Here is a 24814-nt window from a genome sequence, read left to right on the forward strand (position 1 = left end):
ACACCAAGATATTCAATAGAAATGGATGCATGCTTTTGTGCGATATTTGAAAAGCAAGACCTAGCTAAAGACAGCAGAGCATTCTATAAGGTCAAAGGCAAGAATTCAGTCATTATGTGATTTGATAGATGGGGTTCCCTACTCTTTAACCCTACTAGAATGTCACTCCTTTAGCCACTCATCCTTTATCCTTCATTCATGAACTACCTTATCCTATTACCTACAAATTACTGAACTACCATCCTCTTCCACTCTGGAATAGATGATATACATGCATTTTACCATCGTATCCACTGAGAACTGGCTGTTTAATTGTTTATTCGAACATTGGATTGTTAGGGGATCCACTGAAGACAAAATTCCAATGGTTCTGTTTCTATTTTAATTAGAATTGAACTACCTTATCCTCTTACCATAAGAGACGTGGCCTGCCTCATCTTTCCACTTCAGGAATAAATAAACTAGAAAATGCTTCGAACAGTGAGAACTGAAAACATAAATATTGTTATCTTAGAGACATATTTCTGATGAGTAGAAGTGCACGTTCAAAATCTCTACATTACATTTCTTGGTCATCATTACACAGCTCAGAGTATGTTACATCTCATCATGCAATTCCATAATACACGGCATCAAACTTTAAAAACAGTGAAATTAATCTAATATGTGGAAAACGAGGTCAGATGGATAAACCTACAGACATTAGGATCAGGCCACAACAATTGAGCTCTTAATGTGCAAAGTTAAGACCAGTCTCCCTATCAGTTTTGGGGTTAACGGGTTTCTCAAATAAAGAGATGCGACATCGGTATTTTACCATCTTACATGCAGGTGGGCGTTCGTCACTGGAATATAAAAATGATGTACTGGTTTTGGATGATGACGTGAAAATGGTTGTAGTAGGTACAGAACACAGCAAAATACTGCATAATTATATAGAACTTTGCTCAATAACAACAAAAAAACACAGCACAACACTAAGCGGGGAAAAGAGAACGCGACACAGCAACCATAGTAAACCACAAAACAGTGTAATAATGTAGCAAAAAATACACAGCAGCACATCACCACCACAACAAATTGCAATACAACAAACATCCTGAAATATTCCGGCTCTACATTACCACCTCTCAGGTCCGTTTTCATACTATGGCGTTAAAAGATGTTTGTATTACGCACATTCTTTATTACCTTCAAGGACATGTAATACTTTCAGCCAAAAATGTTTTGTGATTAGACCCCCAATGATTTACTTCACTCCTTGCGTTCAAACATGCCTACCATTTTGCTGTCCAAAATGTGTTTTTTATGGCGGTATTTTGAAACCAAAATCACACATTGTACTAGTAGTTAATATTACTATAACTTACCCTGAGTCCTTTAACTTATCTGTAAGAAAGAAAAAAATAACTAGAATTAGCATTAATGGAAGGAAATGTTTCATATTAAATAGTGGATGGAACTGACAATTCCCATGTTATGGATCACAGCTAGCAAACCTTGACGACAGTTCCAAATAGCAATTGCTTCTGTTGTAGCGCTTCATACTTTTCTTATGGCTTTTCTAAGGTTTTGAAATAGCAGGTGCTAATATTACTTAATTTAATGTCTTACAGCCTTGAAGTATGAAAGGCCGAGTCAGCTTGTTGGGTGACCTTCCTATCACAACATGTTTCATCAGCGAGTGTGGAAATCGAAGCATAATATATCCAGTTAAAGAAAGAAGGGGACCTGTTTTAGCCAGAAGAATATACAACCTGTCTGTTTTTCTCTTTTGAAGCTTACTTCAGCTTTTGTACCTACTCGCCCACTCCACTGTATTTGTGTAGCACATTTGCTAATAGAAAGGCACTGAGAGAACGTGCTACTGAGTGCTTCCCATAGACTGCGTGTTAGAAATGGGGTCTTTGGTTGACAGTCAGGTTACCCCCTGTTCAAGCAAGGACCCTCACTCTAGTTAGGATAAAAGAGAATCACCCTCAGCTAACCCCTGCTTACCCCCTTGGTAGCTTGGCAGAGCAGTAGGCTTAACCTCAGAGTGCTGGGCGTAAAGTATTTGTACCAACACACACAGCAACTTAATGAAAACACTACAAAATGACACAACACCAGTTTAGAAAAATAGGAAATATTTATCTAGACAAAACAAGACCAAAACGACAAAAATCCAACATACACAAGTCAAGTTATGATTTTTTAAAGGTTTAAAATAAAAAGAGTCTTTAGGTAGTTGTAACAACACACTAGCGCTGCTAGCGTGTAAATGTACCTGGTTTGCGTCAAAAATAACCCCGCACGGGCGGTGTGCGTCGAAAGTAACCCTGCACGGCTGTGTGCGTCGAAAACAACTCGGCACGGCGGTGCGCGTTGAAAAAGCCAGCCACACGACGATCCGAAAGTCCCGCGGCGCAGGGTGCGATCTCTCAGCCTCCGTCAGCGATGCTGCGCGTCGTTTCTCCTGCTCCGGGCGTCGGTTTTTCGGTCGCGTTTCCTGCGGCGTCGTTTCTCAGCTGCGGAACCGGCGTCGCGTCGTTTTCTCAGCCGCGATCGGATTCGCGTCGATCTTTTCTCCGCACGGCGCTCGGTGCGTGTATTTTTGTCCTTAGGCTGCCAGCCTCTCCTTTCAGGGTCCCAGGAACTGGAAGGGCACCACAGAGCAGAGTAGGGGTCTCTCCAGAGACTCCAGGTGCTGGCAGGAAGAAGTCTTTGCTATCCCTGAGACTTCAACAACAGGAGGCAAGCTCTACATCAAGCCCTTGGAGATTTCTTCTTCAAGATGGAAGGCACACAAAGTCCAGTCTTTGCCCTCTTACTCTGGCAGAAGCAGCACTGCAGGAAAGCTCCACAAAGCACAGTCACAGGCAGGGCAGCACTTGTTCCTCAGCGATCAGCTCTTCTCCAGGCAGAGGTTCCCCTTGATTCCAGAAGTGTTTCTAAAGTTTGTAAGTTTGGGTGCCCTTCTTATACCCATTTTAGTCTTTGAAGTCACCTTCCTTCAAAGGGGACTCACACCTTCTTGTGAAATCCTGCCTTGCCCAGGCAAGGCCTCAGACACACACCAGGGGGCTGGAGACAGCATTGTCAGAGGCAGGCACAGTCCTTTCAGATGAGAGTGACCACTCCACCCCTCCCTCCTAGCAGAGATGGCTAATCAGGAAATGCAGATCACACCCCAGCTCCCTTTGTGTCACTGTCTGGTGCGAGGTGAAAAACAACCCAGCTGTCAAACTGACCCAGACAGGGAATCCACAAACCAGGCAGAGTCACAGAATGGTTTAAGCAAGAAAATGCTCACCTTCTAAAAGTGGCATTTCCAAACGCACAATCTTAAAATCAACTTTACTAAAAGATGTATTTTTAAATTGTGAGTTCAGGGATCCCAAACTCCACATGTCCATCTACTCTCTAGGGGAATCTACACTTTAATCATATTTAAAGGTAGCCCCCATATTATCCTATGAGAGAGAGACAGACCTTGCAACAGTGAAAACGAAATTGGCAATATTTCACTGTCAGGACATATAAACCACATTACTATATGTCCTACCTTATCCATACACTGCACCCTGCCCTTGGGGCTACCTAGGGCCTACCTTAGGGGTGCCTTACATGTAAGAAAAGGGAAGGTTTAGGCCTGGCAAGTGGGTACACTTGCCAAGTCGAATTTACAGTGTAACATTACACATACAGACACTGCAGTGGCAGGTCTGAGACATGATTACAGAGCTACTTATGTGGGTGGCACAACCAGTGCTGCAGGCCCACTAGTAGCATTTGATTTACAGGCCCTGGCACCTCTAGTGCACCTTACTAGGGACTTACTAGTAAATCAAATATGCCAATCATGGATAAACTACTTACATACAATTTAAACAGGAGAGCATATGCACTTTAGCACTGGTTAGCAGTGGTAAAGTGCTCAGAGTCGAAAAGCCAACAGCAACATGTCAGAAAAAATTAGGAGGCAGGAGGCAAAAAAGACTGGGGATGACCCTGCATAAGCAAAAGTCCAACACGACCCCCTACCAGCCTAAAGCCAGGGGAGAACAATCAATACCTTGATGTACTTCCCTGATTGGGGCGATAGAACAGGGACCCAGGCCCACAACAGCAGGGGCATGTTCCAGTTCTACGCCTTCCTGACTCCAGTTGGATCCCTCTGTCCATACTCTCAGGGCCCACTAAGCTAACCCATGGGGAACCCTTCTCCACATCTACAGACATCATCTGTGCAACACCTAACTTTACTTTGCTCACAGATGTATTGCAATGGGCAGATAGTACCACCAGGGCCAACACAGTGGTGTTGCCCACTCCACCCCCGGGGTGTGACTCTCGTCCTCCCCCCCCCAGGGGCAACTCTGTCCACCAGGACAGCAAGCCACAGTGGCCCCAGACAACTGTCAGGGATGAGAGCCCGACCTCAGGCCTCTCTAACCACTGTGACTGTGGAGAGTGGGGGGTGGTAGCCCCAGGTGCCTGGCACCCTTTGACCACTCTCTCTTCCACCAGGTCAGGGATGACAACCTGACCCTGGTCCTCCCCACTGGGGCTCTGTACCCTTCCTGCAGAAGCGGCACCCCCAGAGTCAAAAACTGTCAGGGTGCTTGTAGAAGCAGTCCTGCACAATTCTTCCATCAGTGCAGGGAGGTTAACCTGCAACTGATCCTCCAACCTGGGGTCTGTACCTTCAGGTTGGACTAGGGCCAGGGGTGAGGCTTCCCTCCCCCTGCCCTCTCCCCTGGGGTCCTGAACCACCCAACTAGGAGTGACCCCCCCAGAAGACAACATGGTAGGGGCACTGTTAGCAGTAGCCCCTTCCTCCAGGTCAGGGGGGACACCCTTAACCTGGCCTCCCAATCCAGGGTCTGTACCCACAGACTGGATCACTGCCTGGCAAACCAGGACTTCCTGGGGGGCATACCTACCCCCTACCAGGTCAGAGGTTACCCTCTGAACCTGGTCATCCAACCCAGGGTCACCACCCTGCGGTTGAACCACTGCCTGGCACACCAGGACTTCCTTGGGAGCACACTTACCCCCCATCAGGTCAGAGTTTACCCCCTGAACCGGATCATTCAACCCAGAGTCACCACCCTGCGGTTGAACCATTGCCTGGCACACCAGGACTTCCAGGGGGGCACACTTACCCCCCTCAAGGGACACACTGTCCCGAAGGGCCACACAAGAGTCTGGCTGGCGCAGGTCTCCTGACCTCTGCCCATCTGACAGAGTCTGGATTCCCCCCAACCCAGAAATGGTCTCACCAAGGTCATTCATGGGGGGCTCTGCTCTCAGAGCTGACCCCTGACCCTCCAGGTTCTCCACTGGGGTCCGCAACCCCCTCTCAACCCTCTGTCCGGACTTCTGCACCCCCTCACTAGGAGTGGTACTGCCAGACACCAGAACTGGTGGGACGCTGGCTACAGCCGCCACCCCAAGTTCTCCTGACACTGTGGGGTCTCCCTCAACAGATGGCCCTATGGTACAGGCTAGGCTCCCTTCCTGGTGTTCCCGCAGGGAACCCTCCAGGACCTGGGACCGGATCTCGGGCACCTTGGGCCTCAACCCATCCCCATTCCCTCTCCTCTGAGACTGGACATGGGGTCCCTCACCCATCCCACTACACTGGGACCTACCTGGGACACTACAATCCTTCCCTACCTCACCTGGTTGGGAACTACCTAGACCACTCCTCTCAGGAGCACCCCCAAATGCCTCTTCAGACTCTCTGGTACTCACCCAGAAGTCTGCCTCCATTGTAAGCTCCCTGGGGTCAGAGAACTCACACTCCACCTGGTGTTGGCATAGCTCTGGAACATAAGGACTAGACATATGCTCTCCAGCAATTACATCACTCAGCCCCTCACATGAATTAACCAAAGTACCCTTCACCCAACCATCCAGTGACTCTGCCTTGAAAAAGCACCCCACATCACCCTCCTGAGACTGGTGAGACAGTACCTGACTGTCCCTGACACTCAACCCACACTCTTCTGGGATGTTTTCACACTCCATAACCAGGACTTCTACCTGGGGGGAACCCCTCTCCCTGTCACTCTCACCTAGAGTCAGTAGAGTGTCCCTCCCACCAGTAGGAATATGACTCCCCATGCCAGTTCCCCAATCCACCTCAGGGACCCTGTGCATCACTGGAGCTACCTCATACCCCTGAACCTCCTGGCGTGTGTTAACTCCCTCCTTCAAGTAGGGCACCACCTCTCTGGGCATGTGCACTTCTGCAGCATCACTGGATATACAATTGTTGCTGCCACCATTCCAGCTGGACTCAGCCCTCATGACTTCCAGCTCTTTCAATTTAAGCTCGTAAGCATAAATCATTTTTTTAATCTCTAAATTCCTCCTCCTTTCTTCCAACTCTTCCCACTTGTCATACTCCCTTTGCATCCTCAACTTTTCTGCCTCCAACCGGCGAACCCTTTCTGCCTGTCTGTCCTGTAACTCTTCAGGAGTCAGACCCTTGGGTGACACCCTGCCATCCCTCCTGGGGACCCTCCCCCCAGGCGTAACAGGTTCTTCCACTACACCACTGTGTATCCTCTGCACTTCCCCACCCATATTCTCCTCCTCTGTGTGCCCTCCAGCCTTCTTGATTGTCACCCCCTCCCTGGTGGAGCTCTCAGTGGGACAGTCAAGATCTTTAAGGAACTGTTTCAATTGAGCAACTGAGTACTCCTTCAGTTTCTCCATTTCAGACACAGCTCCAGCTGTTGCATCTCCAGATTGAGACATGATGGTCACAAGTGCAAAGTTCCAAAGGCAGAAAATAAGTTCCCAATGAAGTAAAAAGAATCAGTCAAGGGATCAGCAAAATCATGGAAGTAGAACAAAAAGAGTCCTTAAGAGAAAAATCAAAAGATCACCAAACAAGTAGTATGTGGTCACGTAGTGGTCTGAGATCAAAACAGTAGTGTACACTTAATTACTGTATGCCAAGTACAAATACAAGTCCAAATCCCGACCGCTGGTCACCAATGTTAGAAATGGGGTCTTTGGTTGACAGTCAGGTTACCCCCTGTTCAAGCAAGGCCCCTCACTCTAGTTAGGATAAAAGAGAATCACCCTCAGCTAACCCCTGCTTACCCCCTTGGTAGCTTGGCAGAGCAGTAGGCTTAACCTCAGAGTGCTGGGCGTAAAGTATTTGTACCAACACACACAGCAACTTAATGAAAACACTACAAAATGACACAACACCAGTTTAGAAAAATAGGAAATATTTATCTAGACAAAACAAGACCAAAACGACAAAAATCCAACATACACAAGTCAAGTTATGATTTTTTAAAGGTTTAAAATAAAAAGAGTCTTTAGGTAGTTGTAACAACACACTAGCGCTGCTAGCATGTAAATGTACCTGGTTTGCGTCAAAAATAACCCCGCACGGGCGGTGTGCGTCGAAAGTAACCCTGCACGGCTGTGTGCGTCGAAAACAACTCGGCACGGCGGTGCGCGTTGAAAAAGCCAGCCACACGACGATCCGAAAGTCCCGCGGCGCAGGGTGCGATCTCTCAGCCTCCGTCAGCGATGCTGCGCGTCGTTTCTCCTGCTCCGGGCGTCGGTTTTTCGGTCGCGTTTCCTGCGGCGTCGTTTCTCAGCTGCGGAACCGGCGTCGCGTCGTTTTCTCAGCCGCGATCGGATTCGCGTCGATCTTTTCTCCGCACGGCGCTCAGTGCGTGTATTTTTGTCCTTAGGCTGCCAGCCTCTCCTTTCAGGGTCCCAGGAACTGGAAGGGCACCACAGAGCAGAGTAGGGGTCTCTCCAGAGACTCCAGGTGCTGGCAGGAAGAAGTCTTTGCTATCCCTGAGACTTCAACAACAGGAGGCAAGCTCTACATCAAGCCCTTGGAGATTTCTTCTTCAAGATGGAAGGCACACAAAGTCCAGTCTTTGCCCTCTTACTCTGGCAGAAGCAGCACTGCAGGAAAGCTCCACAAAGCACAGTCACAGGCAGGGCAGCACTTGTTCCTCAGCGATCAGCTCTTCTCCAGGCAGAGGTTCCCCTTGATTCCAGAAGTGTTTCTAAAGTTTGTAAGTTTGGGTGCCCTTCTTATACCCATTTTAGTCTTTGAAGTCACCTTCCTTCAAAGGGGACTCACACCTTCTTGTGAAATCCTGCCTTGCCCAGGCAAGGCCTCAGACACACACCAGGGGGCTGGAGACAGCATTGTCAGAGGCAGGCACAGTCCTTTCAGATGAGAGTGACCACTCCACCCCTCCCTCCTAGCAGAGATGGCTAATCAGGAAATGCAGATCACACCCCAGCTCCCTTTGTGTCACTGTCTGGTGCGAGGTGAAAAACAACCCAGCTGTCAAACTGACCCAGACAGGGAATCCACAAACCAGGCAGAGTCACAGAATGGTTTAAGCAAGAAAATGCTCACCTTCTAAAAGTGGCATTTCCAAACGCACAATCTTAAAATCAACTTTACTAAAAGATGTATTTTTAAATTGTGAGTTCAGGGATCCCAAACTCCACATGTCCATCTACTCTCTAGGGGAATCTACACTTTAATCATATTTAAAGGTAGCCCCCATATTATCCTATGAGAGAGAGACAGACCTTGCAACAGTGAAAACGAAATTGGCAATATTTCACTGTCAGGACATATAAACCACATTACTATATGTCCTACCTTATCCATACACTGCACCCTGCCCTTGGGGCTACCTAGGGCCTACCTTAGGGGTGCCTTACATGTAAGAAAAGGGAAGGTTTAGGCCTGGCAAGTGGGTACACTTGCCAAGTCGAATTTACAGTGTAACATTACACATACAGACACTGCAGTGGCAGGTCTGAGACATGATTACAGAGCTACTTATGTGGGTGGCACAACCAGTGCTGCAGGCCCACTAGTAGCATTTGATTTACAGGCCCTGGCACCTCTAGTGCACCTTACTAGGGACTTACTAGTAAATCAAATATGCCAATCATGGATAAACCACTTACATACAATTTAAACAGGAGAGCATATGCACTTTAGCACTGGTTAGCAGTGGTAAAGTGCTCAGAGTCGAAAAGCCAACAGCAACATGTCAGAAAAAATTAGGAGGCAGGAGGCAAAAAAGACTGGGGATGACCCTGCATAAGCAAAAGTCCAACACTGCGGATGGCCGCAGCTTTTCTAGCGTTGCGCGCGTTCCAGTGCTTAAAATGTATGAAGGAATTGTATGCCTAGATTGAGAAATAAAACATGCAAGTAAAACTGTTGCCTATTCCATTCAATCAAATAGTGCTCAATTAAATTGTATTGCCTGTGTATTAATTACCCTTTCACTTTCCACCATCAAAGCGAGCGTTATTGGACACTTCCTCTCTTCACCTCTTAATATGAGTGTGTCTGTTAGACCTGACATGCCTTAGGGTGGTCACCCCTAACTTTTTGCCTGACTCCCTCCGCGTTTTGTACACTGTTTTTGCTGTTTTTAGGACTCTGTGCACTTTACCACTGCTAACCAGTGCTAAAGTGAATATGCCCTCTCCCTTAAAACATGGTGGCATTGGTTCATACCCAATTGGCCTATTTAATCTAATTGTAAGTCCCCAGTAAAGTGCACTACGTGTGCCCAGGGCCTGCAGATTAAATGCTACTAGTGGACCTGCAGCACTCATTGTGCCATCCACATAAGTAGCCCCTTAACCATGCCTCATGCCTGCCATTGCAAGGTCTGTGTGCACAGTTTCACTGTCACTTCGACTTGGCATTTAAAAGTACTTGCCAAGCCTTAAACTCTCCTTTTTCTACATATAAGTCACCCCTAAGGTGGCCCTAGGTAACCCATAGGGTAGGGTCCTATGTAGGTAAAAGGCAGGTCATATACCTGTGTAGTTTATATGTCATGGTAGTGTAGAACTCCTAAATTCATTTTACACTGCTGTGAGGCCTGCTCCTTTCATAAGCTAATATTAGGGCTACCCTCATATACTGTTTGAGTGGTAGATTCTGATCTGAAATGAGTAACAAGGTCATTTTTAGTATGGCCAGAATGGTAATACAAAATCCCGCTGACTGGTGAAGTTGGATTTAATATTACTATTTAAGAAATGCCACTTTTAGAAAGTTAGCATTTCTCTGCGCTTAAATCCTTCTGTGCCTTACAATCCATGTCTAGCTAGGTTAATTGACAGCTCCCTTATGCATTTCACTCAGACAACCCCAAACACAGGATGCTCAGTCACACCAGCACACATCTGCATACTGAATGGGTCTTCCTGGGCTGGGAGGGTGGAGGGCCTGACACATTTGAAAGGACAGTGGCCTGCCCTCACACAATGGACTGCCAAACCCCCTACTGGGACCCTGGCAGAAAGGATGGTGCTGAAAGGGGACCTGGTGCACTTCTAAGCCACTCTTTGAAGTCTCCCCTACTGCAAAGGCACATTGTGTTTTTTAAACAGGGCCTCTGACCCTACTAAATCAGACTCTTCTGTCCAAGGTACCACTGGTGAAGAAACTCTGAACCAGACCCTGCAACCTGCCAAGAGGAACTTCCTAGCTGCCCAAAGGACTCACCTGACTGCTATTCTACAAAGGACTGCTGCCCTGATGTTGCCCTGCTGCCTTGCTGTCTTCTGGCTCTGCTGAGAAGTGCTCTCCAAGGGTTTGGATAGAGCTTGCCTTCTGTTCCTTGAAGTCTCAGGACCAAAAAGACTTCCTCCTGCAAAGAACTCCTTGTGCGGCTGAAATTCGATGCACATCCTGCCAGAAACGACACACAGTCTGCACCGCAGTGAGAAAATCATTGCACGCCGAACTGGAAAGACACAGCCCGGCTCCCCGAGAGGGGATCGATGCAGCACCAGCATTGCAACTGGAACTTCGACGCACGGCCCACTGGATCGACGCATAGCCGAGCTGGAATGACACAGCCCGACTTCCTGCGAGAAGAATCGACGCAGCACCTGCTGTGCAACAGAAATTTCCCCGCATCACCTACCGGAGAGACGCAGGTCCTGTGACTTCGTACTGCACACCCAGGATTTCTCTTCATTGTCCCCGGGGCGTCCGAATACCCCGCAACCCGAAGAGGATCCGCGTCAGTGCACCAGAAATCAATGCAAAGTCTTCCCTGCATGGAAAATTATTGCAGCATCGTCTGTGTGCGCCCGGAGAAACTGCCGCACACCTCCCCATTTTCCACGCATCTCCTTCTCTCGGTTTCTTGCAGAGAATTTGAACGCAAACAGGTACTTTGTGCTTGCAAGAGACACTTGTTGCTTTTTAAAGACTAAAGACTCTTTTTATCATTCTCTAAAATGATATTTCAACGTGTACTCATCAAATCTTGATTGTTTTGACCTGAAGATAAATATTCTATATTTTTCTAAACACTGTGTGGTATATGTTTGTGGTGTTATACTGTGTTATTGCATGATTTGTTGCACAAATACTTTACACATTGCCTTCTAAGTTAAGCCTGACTGCTCAGTGCCAAGCTACCACAGGGTGGGCACAGGATAATTTGGATTGTGTGTGACTTACCCTGACTAGAGTGAGGGTCCTTGCTTGGAAAGGGGGTCTGCCAACTAAAGACCCCATTTCTGACAGTACAATATTGATCCCTACAAAACAGATTTAGTTTGCTAGGTTATTTCACTGGCTTACATGCACCTTGACCCCTGTTAACTTAAGTAGGTCTTTCCCAGCCTGGGTACCCGCTATCAACTGTGCCACACACAGAGCTGTTATTCCTCTGAGTGGACCTGTGAAATTGTCAATATTCTAAATCAAGCTTTCATTACATTCTATTCTAGTGATAACATCACACTGATCAATTGGGAGCCAGAAAGATTCTGTTCTAAATCCTGCAGGACACTACATCTCCCCCTGCAATGTTTAGAAAATCAGAAGACCTAAAGATAGATAGATATGCGAACAACTATATATTTTCAATAAATCTTCTTGCTGTTTTGATCCCACAACCTGATCTGGTTGCTGGAAGCTGTTTTTATTATTTTCAGAATGTGCCAGAAATGGTAGAGAGGCCATATCAGTCACTGAGTTTTCAGGTTCAATCTTTCCCTCATCATTTCGAGTTGGCGACTGACAGTACAGAGATCTAAAGTGAGAAGAGCCTCTGGTAGTAGACTTCCTAGGGCGCTGATCAGTCACCATGTGTCCCTTGGTAATCACCACTTGGAAAGGTTCATAATTATGAGAAGCATCAGAATGTTTTATGCGCATCTGCCAGGCTATCACCGAATATCTTTTTCTAAATGAGATGTCTTTTGTATGTCGCCTCTTGTCTGCATAGGTTTTTGTTTTCGGTTTGTTAACCAAGTCCCTTGCATGAATCATGTTTTCACTTTTATTTTCCTTAGTGGTCCATTGAGGTAACGCGGTTGTCATTGCTTCTGAAGAGTTGCACACTGCACTGCTTTCTTTAGTGCACTCATAAAATGCTCAACAAGTCCATTGCTCTGTGGCCATAAAGTTGTACTCTTTTGATGCTTTATGTCCAGATGCTCTAGAAATTCTTTAAATTCTTTACTGTTAATGGGTGGGCCATTGTCAGACTTTACAATGGATTGTAAACCCCATGTGGGAAAGATGACATCAAGTTGTTCAATTACTCGTTCGTGAGTCATGGATGACAGATCTTCAACCAAGGGAAAATGTGAGCATTCTTCTATAATGACCAGAAGAGGATGTCCGTTATTAAGCAGACCGAAGAAATCAATGGCTAATTTCTCCCAGGGATGTCTAGGGAGTTCTGACATGTTCAAAGTATGTTGAGCAACGTTAGTTGACAGACAATTGTATATATGACAGACCTTGAGTTCCTTTTCAACTTTTTCATCTAGGTAATCAAACCAAACTCAGGTGGTCATTCCGAGTTTAGCAGTAACCTGAGCGTAGACCAGTGGCGGTGTTGTGACCACTGACAGGATGGCGATGCAGACCACCACATCACGAGTAAAGCAATGAAGCCAACGCAACACAGACAACTTATCGCCAGTACCGCCACCACTGACGAGCAGCATCCGGCAGCGGAAGGCAACTTCAGGCTGGCGGACACCAATGTTCCGCACACTACATTCCAAGTCCCCACTCCGCCAGGATATCCAGGGCTGGCCGGCCGCGACGAAAAACCTGTCGGAAACAGAAAGTACAAAAGGAGACACCCACCACCAGGCACAGAGGCACGTCTGCGGTCACCATGGCAAATGAACTGCTAGTCTTCCCAGCGTTGTATCTCACCATACACCTTCAGGGCCACCGACAACGATAAAGATGACAACCGTAAGTACGCCTAGCACTGAGTGGAGGAAATGGCAGTGATACACTCCCACACATAACACACATTCCCCGCACAGGCAGTGCAGGCCACACACAGGAACACACAAAATATGCCAAAGCCAATTATCCAATACACACACAAAGCCAAGAAGACATGTGCAAACATACAGCACAAAGCACACAAACACCACAAACACACTCCATAATCATACAACCACAACTAGACACAAACACATCAATGCAGGAATGGACAGGTACGTTGTACAACACCACACATATACACCCACCATAAACTGTATGTAATAATGACACACAATCAATAGCAGTGAATAAGCATCCAAACAATGACACAGTTGACACATCACGTACAACCAACGTACAAGGAAATCCACAGATGCAGCACCATACACACGGACGCACACAACAACCCATACAATCCCACAAGTAAGCAATCGGACTCATAACAACATGCACATGGGACAACCCATCTACCCAGCGCAGGCAAGAACACAGACACAACCCACACACAGACTTCACACACTGTTGCACACAGATGTCACACCACCAAGTAGAAGGACATCAGGACAAGTAATTCATCTTGCCAACTACAGCAATGTATGCAGATGTAATTGGAACCATAAAAAATATTTGAAATATATACAAAATCTGCCAAAGGCAAGTTCAATTTGAATAATTGCAGAAACGCATAAAGTCCATGTATCATGGCCCCAACTTGAGTCCTGACAGCAAATAGGCCTCCACGGCATAGGGGCATCAATGGAACAGGCAGGCAACTCAGGGGTTTGGAGGTGGTGGGGATGGGGATGACTTTGATTTGGAAGGGGTATGTCTCAGTTTGGGCTGGGGAGGGGGGATTTTGGCTCTGGGAGTGGTGGATTTCTTGCTGGGTGGAAAAGCAGGGAAAACACAAGAGGGGACACCCGAGGAATGGGAGGTGGAAGTGCCTAGGAGAGGTAGGGGGACACGATGTTTAGGGGTAACACTGAGTGGGAGGGGAGTAGGGAAGAGGTCAAGGGCGGCAAGGAACACTTTTTTAGGTACGCAGGAGTGGTCACATGATTGAAGGTTGGGAGTGGAGAGGAAGTGCTTATCTGACATTTTGGTGTGCTGTACGTAGATGCTGGTGTGTGCAATGTGTGCATGTCTGTGGTGGGTGAATGTTGAGTGGGTGCGTGTGTATTCATTGGGAAGAGGAGGTAGAGATGCAGAAAGAAGGAATGGTAGATGTGTGAGTTAATGTTGGGGTGGTGTGTGCAAGTGAGGTAAATGTGCTGCAGGTGGCAGAGAAGGTAGTCGTGGTGAGTGCAGATGTGGTATGTGGGTGGGTATCTGTGAGTGTGCTGTTGTGGTGATTGAGGGTATGACAGGAATGCTAGCAGGACCAGTGTTTGATGATGTAGTGCTGGCAGGTGTGAGTGGAGATGTGACTGTAAGGGAGGAGGTGGTGGGGGAAGTGTCTGTTGTTGTGTATGCACATGTGTGTTGTGTGTGTGCATGCTTGGGGGTTCGTTTGTGATGCTTATGTCTGTCTTTGCGCACCTTGTCTGTTGTAGTGGGTGTATGCTGGTCTGTATGTGTGCCCTGGATGGGTGTAGGAAGGAGGTTGTGGATTGGGAACAGGTAGCTGGAGGGGGGACGGAAGATGAAGAGACACTGGCTGCCGTCAACGAGGAGGCCAGAACCTGAAATGATCTCTGTAGGCCAGACAAGGCACCATGAATGCCTTTCAGGAACGCATTGGACTATTGCATTTAGGATGCCAGTCCCTGGATGGCATTCACAACGGTTGTCTGCCCCACAGAGATGGACCACAGGAGGTCAAAGCCTCCTCATTGAGGGCAGCAGGGCTGACTGTGGCAGGGGCAGAGATACTTGTGGTGAACAAGACACCCACACTCCTGGGTGACGGGGCACGGGCAACTGGGTGGGGAGCTACAGGGAGGGTGGTGCTGGTAAGGGTGGTGGGGGACAAGGGTGGTGCTGGTGTGGTCCAAGATGTGGTGGTTGCTCCGGTCTCCCCCATGGTGCTCCCCTCGCCCTCCGTCCCACTGGTCCCCTCAGCTTCGCTAGTGCCAGCCTCCTGGGTGTCCTGGGCTGCTGCATCCCCACTCACCTGTACCCTCCCTCCCTCACCAGATGATGCTAAGGCACACATAGACAGAGATGGAGAGAGAAGGAGGGTGGGAAAAACTGAAAGGGAGGAAATGGTGATGACATACACATCCACTTCACATACTAACAATACATAATTCAGCCCCTGCTGTGTAAACAAGAGACCATTTTGCAATCAATAACAATTGAGTCATGCAAGCGATACCCAAACTTATCAGCAATCACCTCAACCCAGCAGCCTATACACCTGATTGAAGACTACTACATGCCTGTCAACTGGCTAAATGACTGATCCAACAATTCAACCCAAGGACATACCCAACCACATGTCATCCATTACAGGATGTGTTAGAAATGGGGTCTTTGGATGGCAGTCAGGTTACCCCATGTCCAAGCAGGAAACCTCACTCAGTCAGGGTGAAAGAGAATCACCCTCAGCTAACCCCTGCTTACGCCCTTAGTAGCATACAGAAACTTAATGAAAACACTACAAAATGACACAAAACAGGTTTAGAAAAATAGAAAATATATATCTAAACAAAACAAGACCAAAATGACAAAAATCCACAATAAACCAGTCAAGTTATCAATTAAAAAGCAAAAGAGTCTTCATGTAGTTTTAAACACACACTAACACTGTTAGCGTGAAAATTTACCTTGGGTGCATCAAAAATAACCCCGCACAAGCGAGTGTGCATCAAAAAGGGCTCGTGATGCGTCAATTTCACTCACAAGCGAGACCTTGTGTCATTTCTCCTTCCATCGTTTCTTGTCTCCGCAGGAGAGCGATGCGTTTATCCGGTCAGCACTCTCGGATCGGGCAGGGTGTGCATTGTTTTTACATGCCCATTGGTGCTTGTTTTGGAAATGGTGCTGCACGATGATCCGAAAACCATGAAGCGTGGGTTGCGATCCACCCATCCTCCGTCAGCGATGCTGTGTGTCGTTTCTCCTGCTCCTTGCGTCGATTCTTCAGTCGCGTTGCAGGCAAGCATCGATTTTTAGCCACGAAGCCGGCAGCGCGTTGATTTTTCAGCCGCAGATCGGAGTTGAGTCATCCTTTTCCCCGCATGGCATTCTGTGTGTGGATTTCTTCCTCTTAGGCCGCCAGCTTCCCCTTTCAGGGTCCTAGGAGCTGTATGGGCACCACAGGGCAGAGTAGGAGTCTCTCCAGAGGCTCCAGGTGCTGGCAGAGAGAAGTCTTTGCTGTCCCTGAGACTTCAAACAACAGGAGACCAGCTCTAAATCAAGCCCTGGTAGATCTTCAGAAGATGGAAGGCACACAAAGTCCAGTCTTTGCCCTCTTACTCTGGCAGAAGCAGCAACTGCAGGAAAACTCCACAAAGCACAGTCACAGGAAGGGCAGCTCTTCTTCCTCAGCTCTTCACCTCTTCTCCAGGCAGAGGTTCCTCTTGGTTTCCAGAAGTGTTCAAAGGCTGTGGTGTTGGGTGCCCTTCTTATACCCAATTTCTCCTTTGAAGTAGGCCTACTTCAAAGCAAAGTCTCTCTTGAATGTGAAATCCTGACTTGCCCAGGCCAGGCCCCAGACACTCACCAGGGGGTTGGAGACTGCATTGTGTGAGGGCAGGCACAGCCCATTCAGTTGTGAGTGACCATTCCTCCCCTCCCTCCCAGCACAGATGGCTCATCAGGATATGCAGGCTACTCCCCAGCTCCCTTTGTGTCACTGTCTAGTGTGAGGTGCAACCAGCCCAACCATCAAACTGACCCAGATAGGGAATCCACAAACAGGCAGAGTCAAAGAAATGGTATAAGCAAGAAAATGCTCACTTTCTAAAAGTGCCTTTTTCAAACACACAGGGGCTGATTCCAAGTTTGGCGGGCGGCGGGGGAACTGCCAGAAGACCGTACCGCGGTCAAAAGACCGCGGCGGTCATTCTGAGTTTCCCGCTGGGCTGGCGGGTGACCGCCAGAAGGCCGCCCGCCCGCCCAGCGGGAAACCCCCTTCCACGAGGATGCCGGCTCCAAATGGAGCCGGCGGAGTGGAAGGGGTGCGACGGGTGCAGTTACACCCGTCGCGATTTTCAGTGTCTGCCAAGCAGACACTGAAAATCAATGTGGGGCCCTGTTAGGGGGCCCCTGCAGTGCCCATGCCAGTGGCATGGGCACTGCAGGGGCCCCCAGGGGCCCAACGACACCCGTTACCGCCATCCTGTTCCTGGCAGTGAAAACCGCCAGGAACAGGATGGCGGTAAGGGGGTCGGAATCCCTATGGCGGCGCTGCAAGCAGCGCTGCCATGGAGGATTCCCTGGGGCAGCGGGAAACCGGCGGGACACCGCCGGTTTCCCGTTTCTGACCGCGGCTTTACCGCCGCGGTCAGAATGCCCCCGGAAGCACCGCCAGCCTGTTGGCGGTGCTTCCTCCGTCACCTACCCTGGCGGTCTATGACCGCCAGGGTAGGAATGACCCCCACAATCTTAAAATCAACTTTACTCAAATATGTATTTATAAATTGTGAGCTCAGAGACTCCAAACTCCACATGTCCATCTGCTCCCAAAGGGAATCTACACTTTAATCAGATTTAAAGGTAGCCCCCATGTTAACCTATGAGAGGGATAGGCCTTGCAACAGTGAAAAACAAATTTAGCAATATTTCACTGTCAGGACATATAAAACACATTACTATGTGTCCTACCTTAACCATACACTGCACTCTGCCCTTGGGGCTACCTAGGGCCTACCTTAGGGGTGCCTTAGATGTAAGAAAAAGGAAGGTTTAGGCCTGGCAAGTGGGTACACTTGCCAAGTCGAATTTTCAGTTGAAACTGCACACACAGACACTGCAGTGACAGGTCTGAGACATGATTACAGAGCTGCTTATGTGCGTGGCACAACCAGTGCTGGAGGCCAACTAGGAGCATTTGGTTTACAGGCCTCTGTACACTTTACTAGGGACTTACTAGTACATCAAATATGGCAATCATGGATAAACCAATTAACCATACAATTTACACAGAGAGCATACACACTTTAGCACTGGTTAGCAGTGGTAAAGTGCTCAGAGTTCAAAAGCCAGCAGCAACAGGTCAGAAAAAATAGAGGCAGGAGGCAAAAAGATTGGGGATGACCCTGCAAAAGGGCAAAAGTCCAACAGGATGAAACAAATCTGAGCTCAGAGGAACTGTGCACACAAACTAACTGACAGGAATGTGTGCAGTACATGCAGTACAGAGGTCTATTGATGTTGCAATTGAAGCAATTGCAATGTTAATGAAACATAACTGTCATTACTCAAATACAGCACCAATATGATCACCTTGTACCACTATAGTACACACAGAGATGGAGGATGCAGCCAGTGACATGATAGAACATTTGAGCGAACCATACGTACAGTTGAATATGTGTTACAGTTCACCACTTCTGTTCCTGCATGGCTCTACATAGCTAACGTGTCACACTCCTACATGGTTGGTGTGACAACCTGGACTGTACACTGACCACGTAAGCCCCAAGTCCAGTGAGGGTCACAGTACACAACCATGCAGAAGTCACCTTACAGTCTACACTTACCCCTTTGTGGCTGATGAGCTGTCACATGCACCCATTCAACCCTGGGTAGGCCACCGCCAGTATGCGGGCCATTAGGGGGGTCAGGGTCCGAGGGGCACCCCTTCCATGTTGGGAGGCTGCTCCCAGCTGGGCCTCTGCAGTCTTCCGAGCCCAGCGTCTCAGGTCCTCCCACTGCTTCCTACAGTGGGTGCTCCACCGGCTATGCACTCCCGGGGTCCCCACTTACTTGGCAATGGCTCTCCATAACCCTTTTTTTTTTGGTGGGAGCTGACCTGCATTCCGAAAATGGGGGACATGATGTAAATAATACCAATACAGCTGCAACCTTTGGCGGCCCACTACATACACTGACCATGCACATTGCCAATATACCACACAAATCATGTGCATGCAAAACACCAAATCAGTCATAACATGTCAATGTGCCCACACATTCATCGTCAAACACCACCCGACATGTGGGCCGAAGGACATTGTACTGACCTGTTGCCCTGGAGCACCATACAACCACTCATACAGGGGTAGGACCCCTTCTACCAGTTTCTCCAGCTCCACACTTGTGAAGGCTGGGGCCCTATCCCCTGCAGTGCATGCCATTGTTTCTCCAAGATTCAGGACACAGTAGCACAGGAAGTGGAGGTCTTCCTTGCCCGAATGCCAGGAGTCAAGTGAGCTGGCCCATACAAAATGGCAGCTACGACCGCAGCGGTCATGGCCGTCACCACCTGCGGTGATCGTCATTGGTCCCAGTCTCCCATAGACATCAATGTTATCCAATGAAGAGTTGCACAGCAGTTCCGACTGCCTTCCGCCATGACGACTACAGCCAGTGGAATGAGGTCACTTTCATCTGTCCAGTGCATGCAGGACAGGCGGATGTCATTTTAGTTTGTAACATGACTGTCCTAGGTTCACACTGCGTCATTACCTGCATATCATTACACATTGATTCATTTAGGTTACACTGTGTGAATAATCACATATCTAGTGAGTGTCTGGTGACATCACCACACTTGCCACTACATTTCTCAGTATTTACAATCCGTATGATGAAACACATGGAAAGTGTATGTTTACATGTCCTGTACACATCTACTGTCACAGGGATTATGTGGCATTGTCTGGTTAGGAATGGAGTGTGGAGTAATATGTCTTCCCACAACATGACAGCCAACTTACATGAACAGTAGTTCGTGACAGTCGTATGGTGCACAACATTGTGAGAGATTCCCAGATTGTTGCTTGTCTCCCTGCCTAAATACTGCCAAAATGGAGTGATAAGGAATGCACCAGTTTACCGGCCACTTGTAGATCTTGAAACCATGGATGAGCGCCACATCATCCTGACCTATTGACCGAACCTTCTGTGCATCATGGAACTGGTCGCCTAGTTGAAGCCAGACCTCCTGCCAGCTTTGAGAAATGCCCATGCCATCCCTCCAACAGTACAGGTGTTGTCAGTCCTGCATTTTCAGGCATACCTTCGTGGGCCAATGAACAGGTCTACAGAAACCGGAAGAGTACAAATTCACTCAAAGTACAAGTGGTGTGTCTTGCAGACATAACACATGTAAACGCAAAATTCCATGGATCAGTACATGATTCCTATGTCCTGATGAACAGCAGTGTCCCTTCATTGATGTCACAGCTACAGGGAAAAAAGGGCCTGGTATGTGTACTGCTCTCCATGTAGCCCTCCCTACACAGTCTGCACTCTGCCTGCATTGTTACCTATAGTCATGTCCCCTTTTCCACACAAGTGACTCCGGATACCCCAACCTGCCCTGGCTTCTCACACCTATTAGACGTCCAACTACAGGAGGGGAAAACAGGTACAATGACGCACATGGCCCAATGAGGCGAGTGATTGAGAGGACATTCAGTCTCTTGAAATCTAGATTTCATTGCCTCTGTGTGTCTGGTGGTGCCCTAAAATACCGACCAGGGACAGTCTGCAAGATCTTTGTTGCATGCTGCATGCTCCATAATCTGGCTCTCAGAAGGCACATCCCACTGTTGGAGGAGGGGGACATTGATGCTGGGACAGTTTTTGGGGCCGGTGACTCTGATGCTAAGGAGGAGGCAGACGTGAATGAGGCACATGACAATAGGACTGACCTGATTCGTCACTGCTTTCAATGATGAACATGTATGTGTGATTTGTATGTCATCTTCACTTGGAATATGTATTGTTAAAGCCAGTCTGTGCCCAGAGTTTGCATGCATCAAGGTGTGTGTGGGGACTACAGCCTTCCATCTTGGTTTCCGACCCTGAAAGGTAGCTGACTTACCATGAGGGGTAGTGAAAATGTATTGCTGCTAATGACTTGTGGAATTCTGGTGCCATTACAGTACTTCCTTATGTTTGTATCAAAGGTTTTGAGTCCTCAGTCTGCCTGTTTGGATAAATATAAGGGGGGCTTTTCAGTCTAGTCCTGCTGTGTAGGCATGTCATGCTGTGTTGTCAGCTGCTGTGTGGCAACTACCTGTTCCTGACTACTCAGGGATGTGAGCAATAGAGGATGTTACCTATGTGACATCTTTTCTGTCCTACACATGTGTGTGAGTGACAATGCAGGCCCTTACATATGTGGTATCATAGCTGCTGGGGCAGTCATCCTGTGTTTGTGTTCAAATGCTGTGGATGTACAACTGTGGATTACATGCCTTACAACATTGTTCCTAATTCCATTGAATTTTCCCTGTTCAGGTCACATCTCTGTTTGCAAGCTGATTACGGAATTGGCTGTTGGCATCGTTGACACTGGATGTCACTATAATATGGATGTACTTACACACCTGCTGGAGTATCCCACTACATCTGTCACTTTAACGTTATTGTGGTGCCTACATGTGTGAATGTTTGTTGCTTGTAAACAGAATTGCCACAACAAACAATGAAGAGACGTGCACCGTGACTTATGATAATTTGTGTTTATTTAGTATATAACATCACAGTCCAGAGGAGTGTGGTAATGGTCTAGATGAAGATCAGAGTGGGTGGTACAGCTGTTTGTTTCACAGGTCCTGTATCCATTTGCATTGGAATCACGTGAACTTGGTATAGGATAGCCAACAGGGTGTAACAGTGGCACCCAAGGGTTACAGTTCAGAAGAGGGATAATTTCCTGGTAGGGGGATTGGTCATTGCCTCAGGTACAGCATAATGTCTGGATGGGCGACCTCTTTTACGGGGGTCCCTCAGCTGCAGGCGTAGGAGTGCTGGTGGCCTGTGGGGTCCTCCCGCTGGGCCTCCACTTCAGTAGAAGGTGCTGATGTTGAGGGCAGTGGTGTTGATTGACTACTGGATAGGGCCTGCTGTTGGGTGGAGAATGTCCACATGATATTTTTCAGTTCCATGAACTCTCCTAATATGGAGACCATGGCGACATTGAGTGCCTGCCACTGCTGCATGGCCTCCTCGTGGTATTCCCCCTGCAGCCTTTGGGTGTCCTGCAAGGTGGTCAGTATCTGGCCCATCTTGTCCTGGGGTTGCTGGTAGGCTCCTAGGACTCTGGGAGATGGCCTCCTGGCCAGTCGTGTCCTGTACCTGCCTCGTCCCTTGGCCCATGATTGCCCTCACACTGACCCTTGCACCCTGTGCCTGTGCCCCTGGTGCAGTGTCTCCCCTCCCACTGACACCAGGTCCATCATTGTCTTCAGTTTGCACCGTGCACTCCTGCCCCTGTCTTGTGTGGCACACTGATGATTGATGTGACCTTAGGACACAGGTTTGGGAAGGTGGGCTCTGATGTGCAAAGGATGCCACAGCTGTGGTTGTGGTTGTTTCATTTGTGGGCAGTGTGAGGCTGGTGATGGTGAAATGACCACTGATGCCTGATGGGCCTGGTTCGTCATCCATATCAAGACATCCAGGGGAGTCCTCCAATATTAGACTTGCTTCCCAGGCCTGGGCTCTCTGTCACTGGCCTGCTCTGCTGTGTAGCAGTACTTGGGAGACCTGTGGGATGAGAGGTACTGTGTCACATGATGGTCACATGATGGCATTGTAGAAGGGAAAAACATGGTTGTATGCCATCATTGACTGGATTTGAAGGGCAGTAATGGCATTGACTGTTACTAGACCACTGCTTGTGTTTCCATCAGTGGAATGTTGCAATGGGCCTATTTTGGGGATAGTTAATGTTTGTCTTGCTACTGTCATTGCCATGTACTGATGGGCATTCCAAATTCTTCTTGCTGAAGGGTAGTGACATGGTTTAACGTGCAAGTGCAGAGATGTGAAGTGGACGTAGCAGTCATGCAAGGGTAGGGAGTGTTGCATTGTGGTAGTTGTAGTACTGGCAGCTGTGTGGGGTATCCACGCACTAGGTGGGTCTGTGAGGGAATGGTGTCAGTAGGGGCTTTGGCATGCAAGGGTGGGTATTTGGTCCATGGTGGGTTTGTGCATGTTGGGTGGTGTGAGGGGGTGAGAGGACAGTGGGGTACATGCTGTGCAGGCGGACATGTTGGCCAAGGTGTGTAGTTGACTTACCGGTGTCCAGTGTAGTAGGTTTTTCCATCAGCCCTTCTGGGTGAAGGATGGCCAAGACCTTCTCCTCCCACAATGACAATTCTGGGGAAGGGGGTGGGGGCCCACCACCAGTCCTCATGGTGGTGATTTAGTGCCTGGAAGCCATGACCTCTTCCTGATGTCCTCCTTTGTGCATGGATGGTTCCCCACAGCATTCACCCTGATAACTATCCTCTGCCATAGGTCGTTTTTCCGGGATGTCTGCTGGACCTGTGCTCCAAACAGTTGCGGCTCCACTCTGATGATTTTGTCAACCATTACCCTCAGCTCCTCGTCAGTGAATCTGTTTTGTTTTTTTTAAGTGCCATGGGGGTCGTGTTCTGGGAGGGTGTTTGCGGTGCAGGGATGCTGGGTGTGCTGTATGTTTGTTGGTTTGGGTAATGGTATGTGCGTGTGATTTGTGGTGTTTGTGTGCAGTGGTGTGATGTGTGATGCATGTTCAGTGTGATGGTGTCTGTGATAGCTAGGTGCAGTGGCTTCTTTCAGTGTGCTCTTGCCTCGCTCTCATACCGTTTCTGGGTGCAGAGTGGTCTGAGCATGTGTGTGGGGGTGTGATTTGTAGTGCTGTGGTCAGATTGTGTGTATGTGTCTCAGGTGTGGGGTAATGGTATTGGCTAATGTGGTGCATTGTTCTGGTGGAGGTGCCTTTTTTCCTGCAGTGGTTCAGATCGCCAATGGAATAATGCCGCGTTGAGACTGTGGTGCAGATTTGTGATTCGTTATTTGGTGAGCTGGATGTTCTCAGTGTGGCAGTGCTAGTGGTGCAGACTCCTCCTTCACGCTGCCGTTTCAGCCGACGGTGTCATGTTTTTGTGTAAACTTTTTGGCGGAGTTGTGTTGGTGACTCGTAATGCGGTAGTCTTCAGACCACCATCACGTTCGGCAGCCGCCTACAGTGCAGTATTTGGTAAGGACTGCCAAGTCAGAATGACCACCTCAGTCTCAGAGAGCTCTCTATGAGGCAACTATATCATGATGTCCTTCATGAGGCTCTTCACTCACTTTCTGTTAGGGACTCTCCAGAACGATGATTGTCAATCCTCATAGTATAATTCCTACTTGAGTTATGGATAATTCATGTTTGATATTTCTGTACTTTTGATATTCCCCATCAATACTGAGCGTTGGAGTGTGTTTGTCCCTCTACTGATGTCTAATTATATCTTTTAACTTCAGCAAGTCACTATCATAGCTCGTGGCATAACAGATTTCCTTGCGTCATAATTCTTGGCACTTTTAACACCTGCTCAGAGCAGTCATTAAAAGGGGGCATGCCATTGAATACAATGGGCCCCTATGTACTTCGCAGCCGTAGCGCCAAAGTTTTGGTGTTACTTCTCAGAATACATAAAT

At 48.2% G+C, this 24814-nt stretch overlaps 1 protein-coding gene across 1 annotated transcript in view; it reads right to left on the reverse strand.

Annotated features, from left to right (window-relative positions):
• Nucleotides 1–24814, reverse strand: part of ABCB11 (ATP binding cassette subfamily B member 11) — a 443062-nt gene that overhangs the window by 328084 nt on the left and 90164 nt on the right. The window contains exon 3 of the mRNA XM_069225280.1: nucleotides 1371–1389. Within this exon, the coding sequence (XP_069081381.1) occupies nucleotides 1371–1389 (19 nt within the window). The remainder of the gene's footprint in view (nucleotides 1–1370; nucleotides 1390–24814) is intronic.

The sequence above is a fragment of the Pleurodeles waltl genome, chromosome 3_1 (genome assembly GCF_031143425.1).
Source record: "Pleurodeles waltl isolate 20211129_DDA chromosome 3_1, aPleWal1.hap1.20221129, whole genome shotgun sequence".
In the NCBI taxonomy this organism is placed as follows: Eukaryota; Metazoa; Chordata; class Amphibia; order Caudata; family Salamandridae; genus Pleurodeles; species Pleurodeles waltl.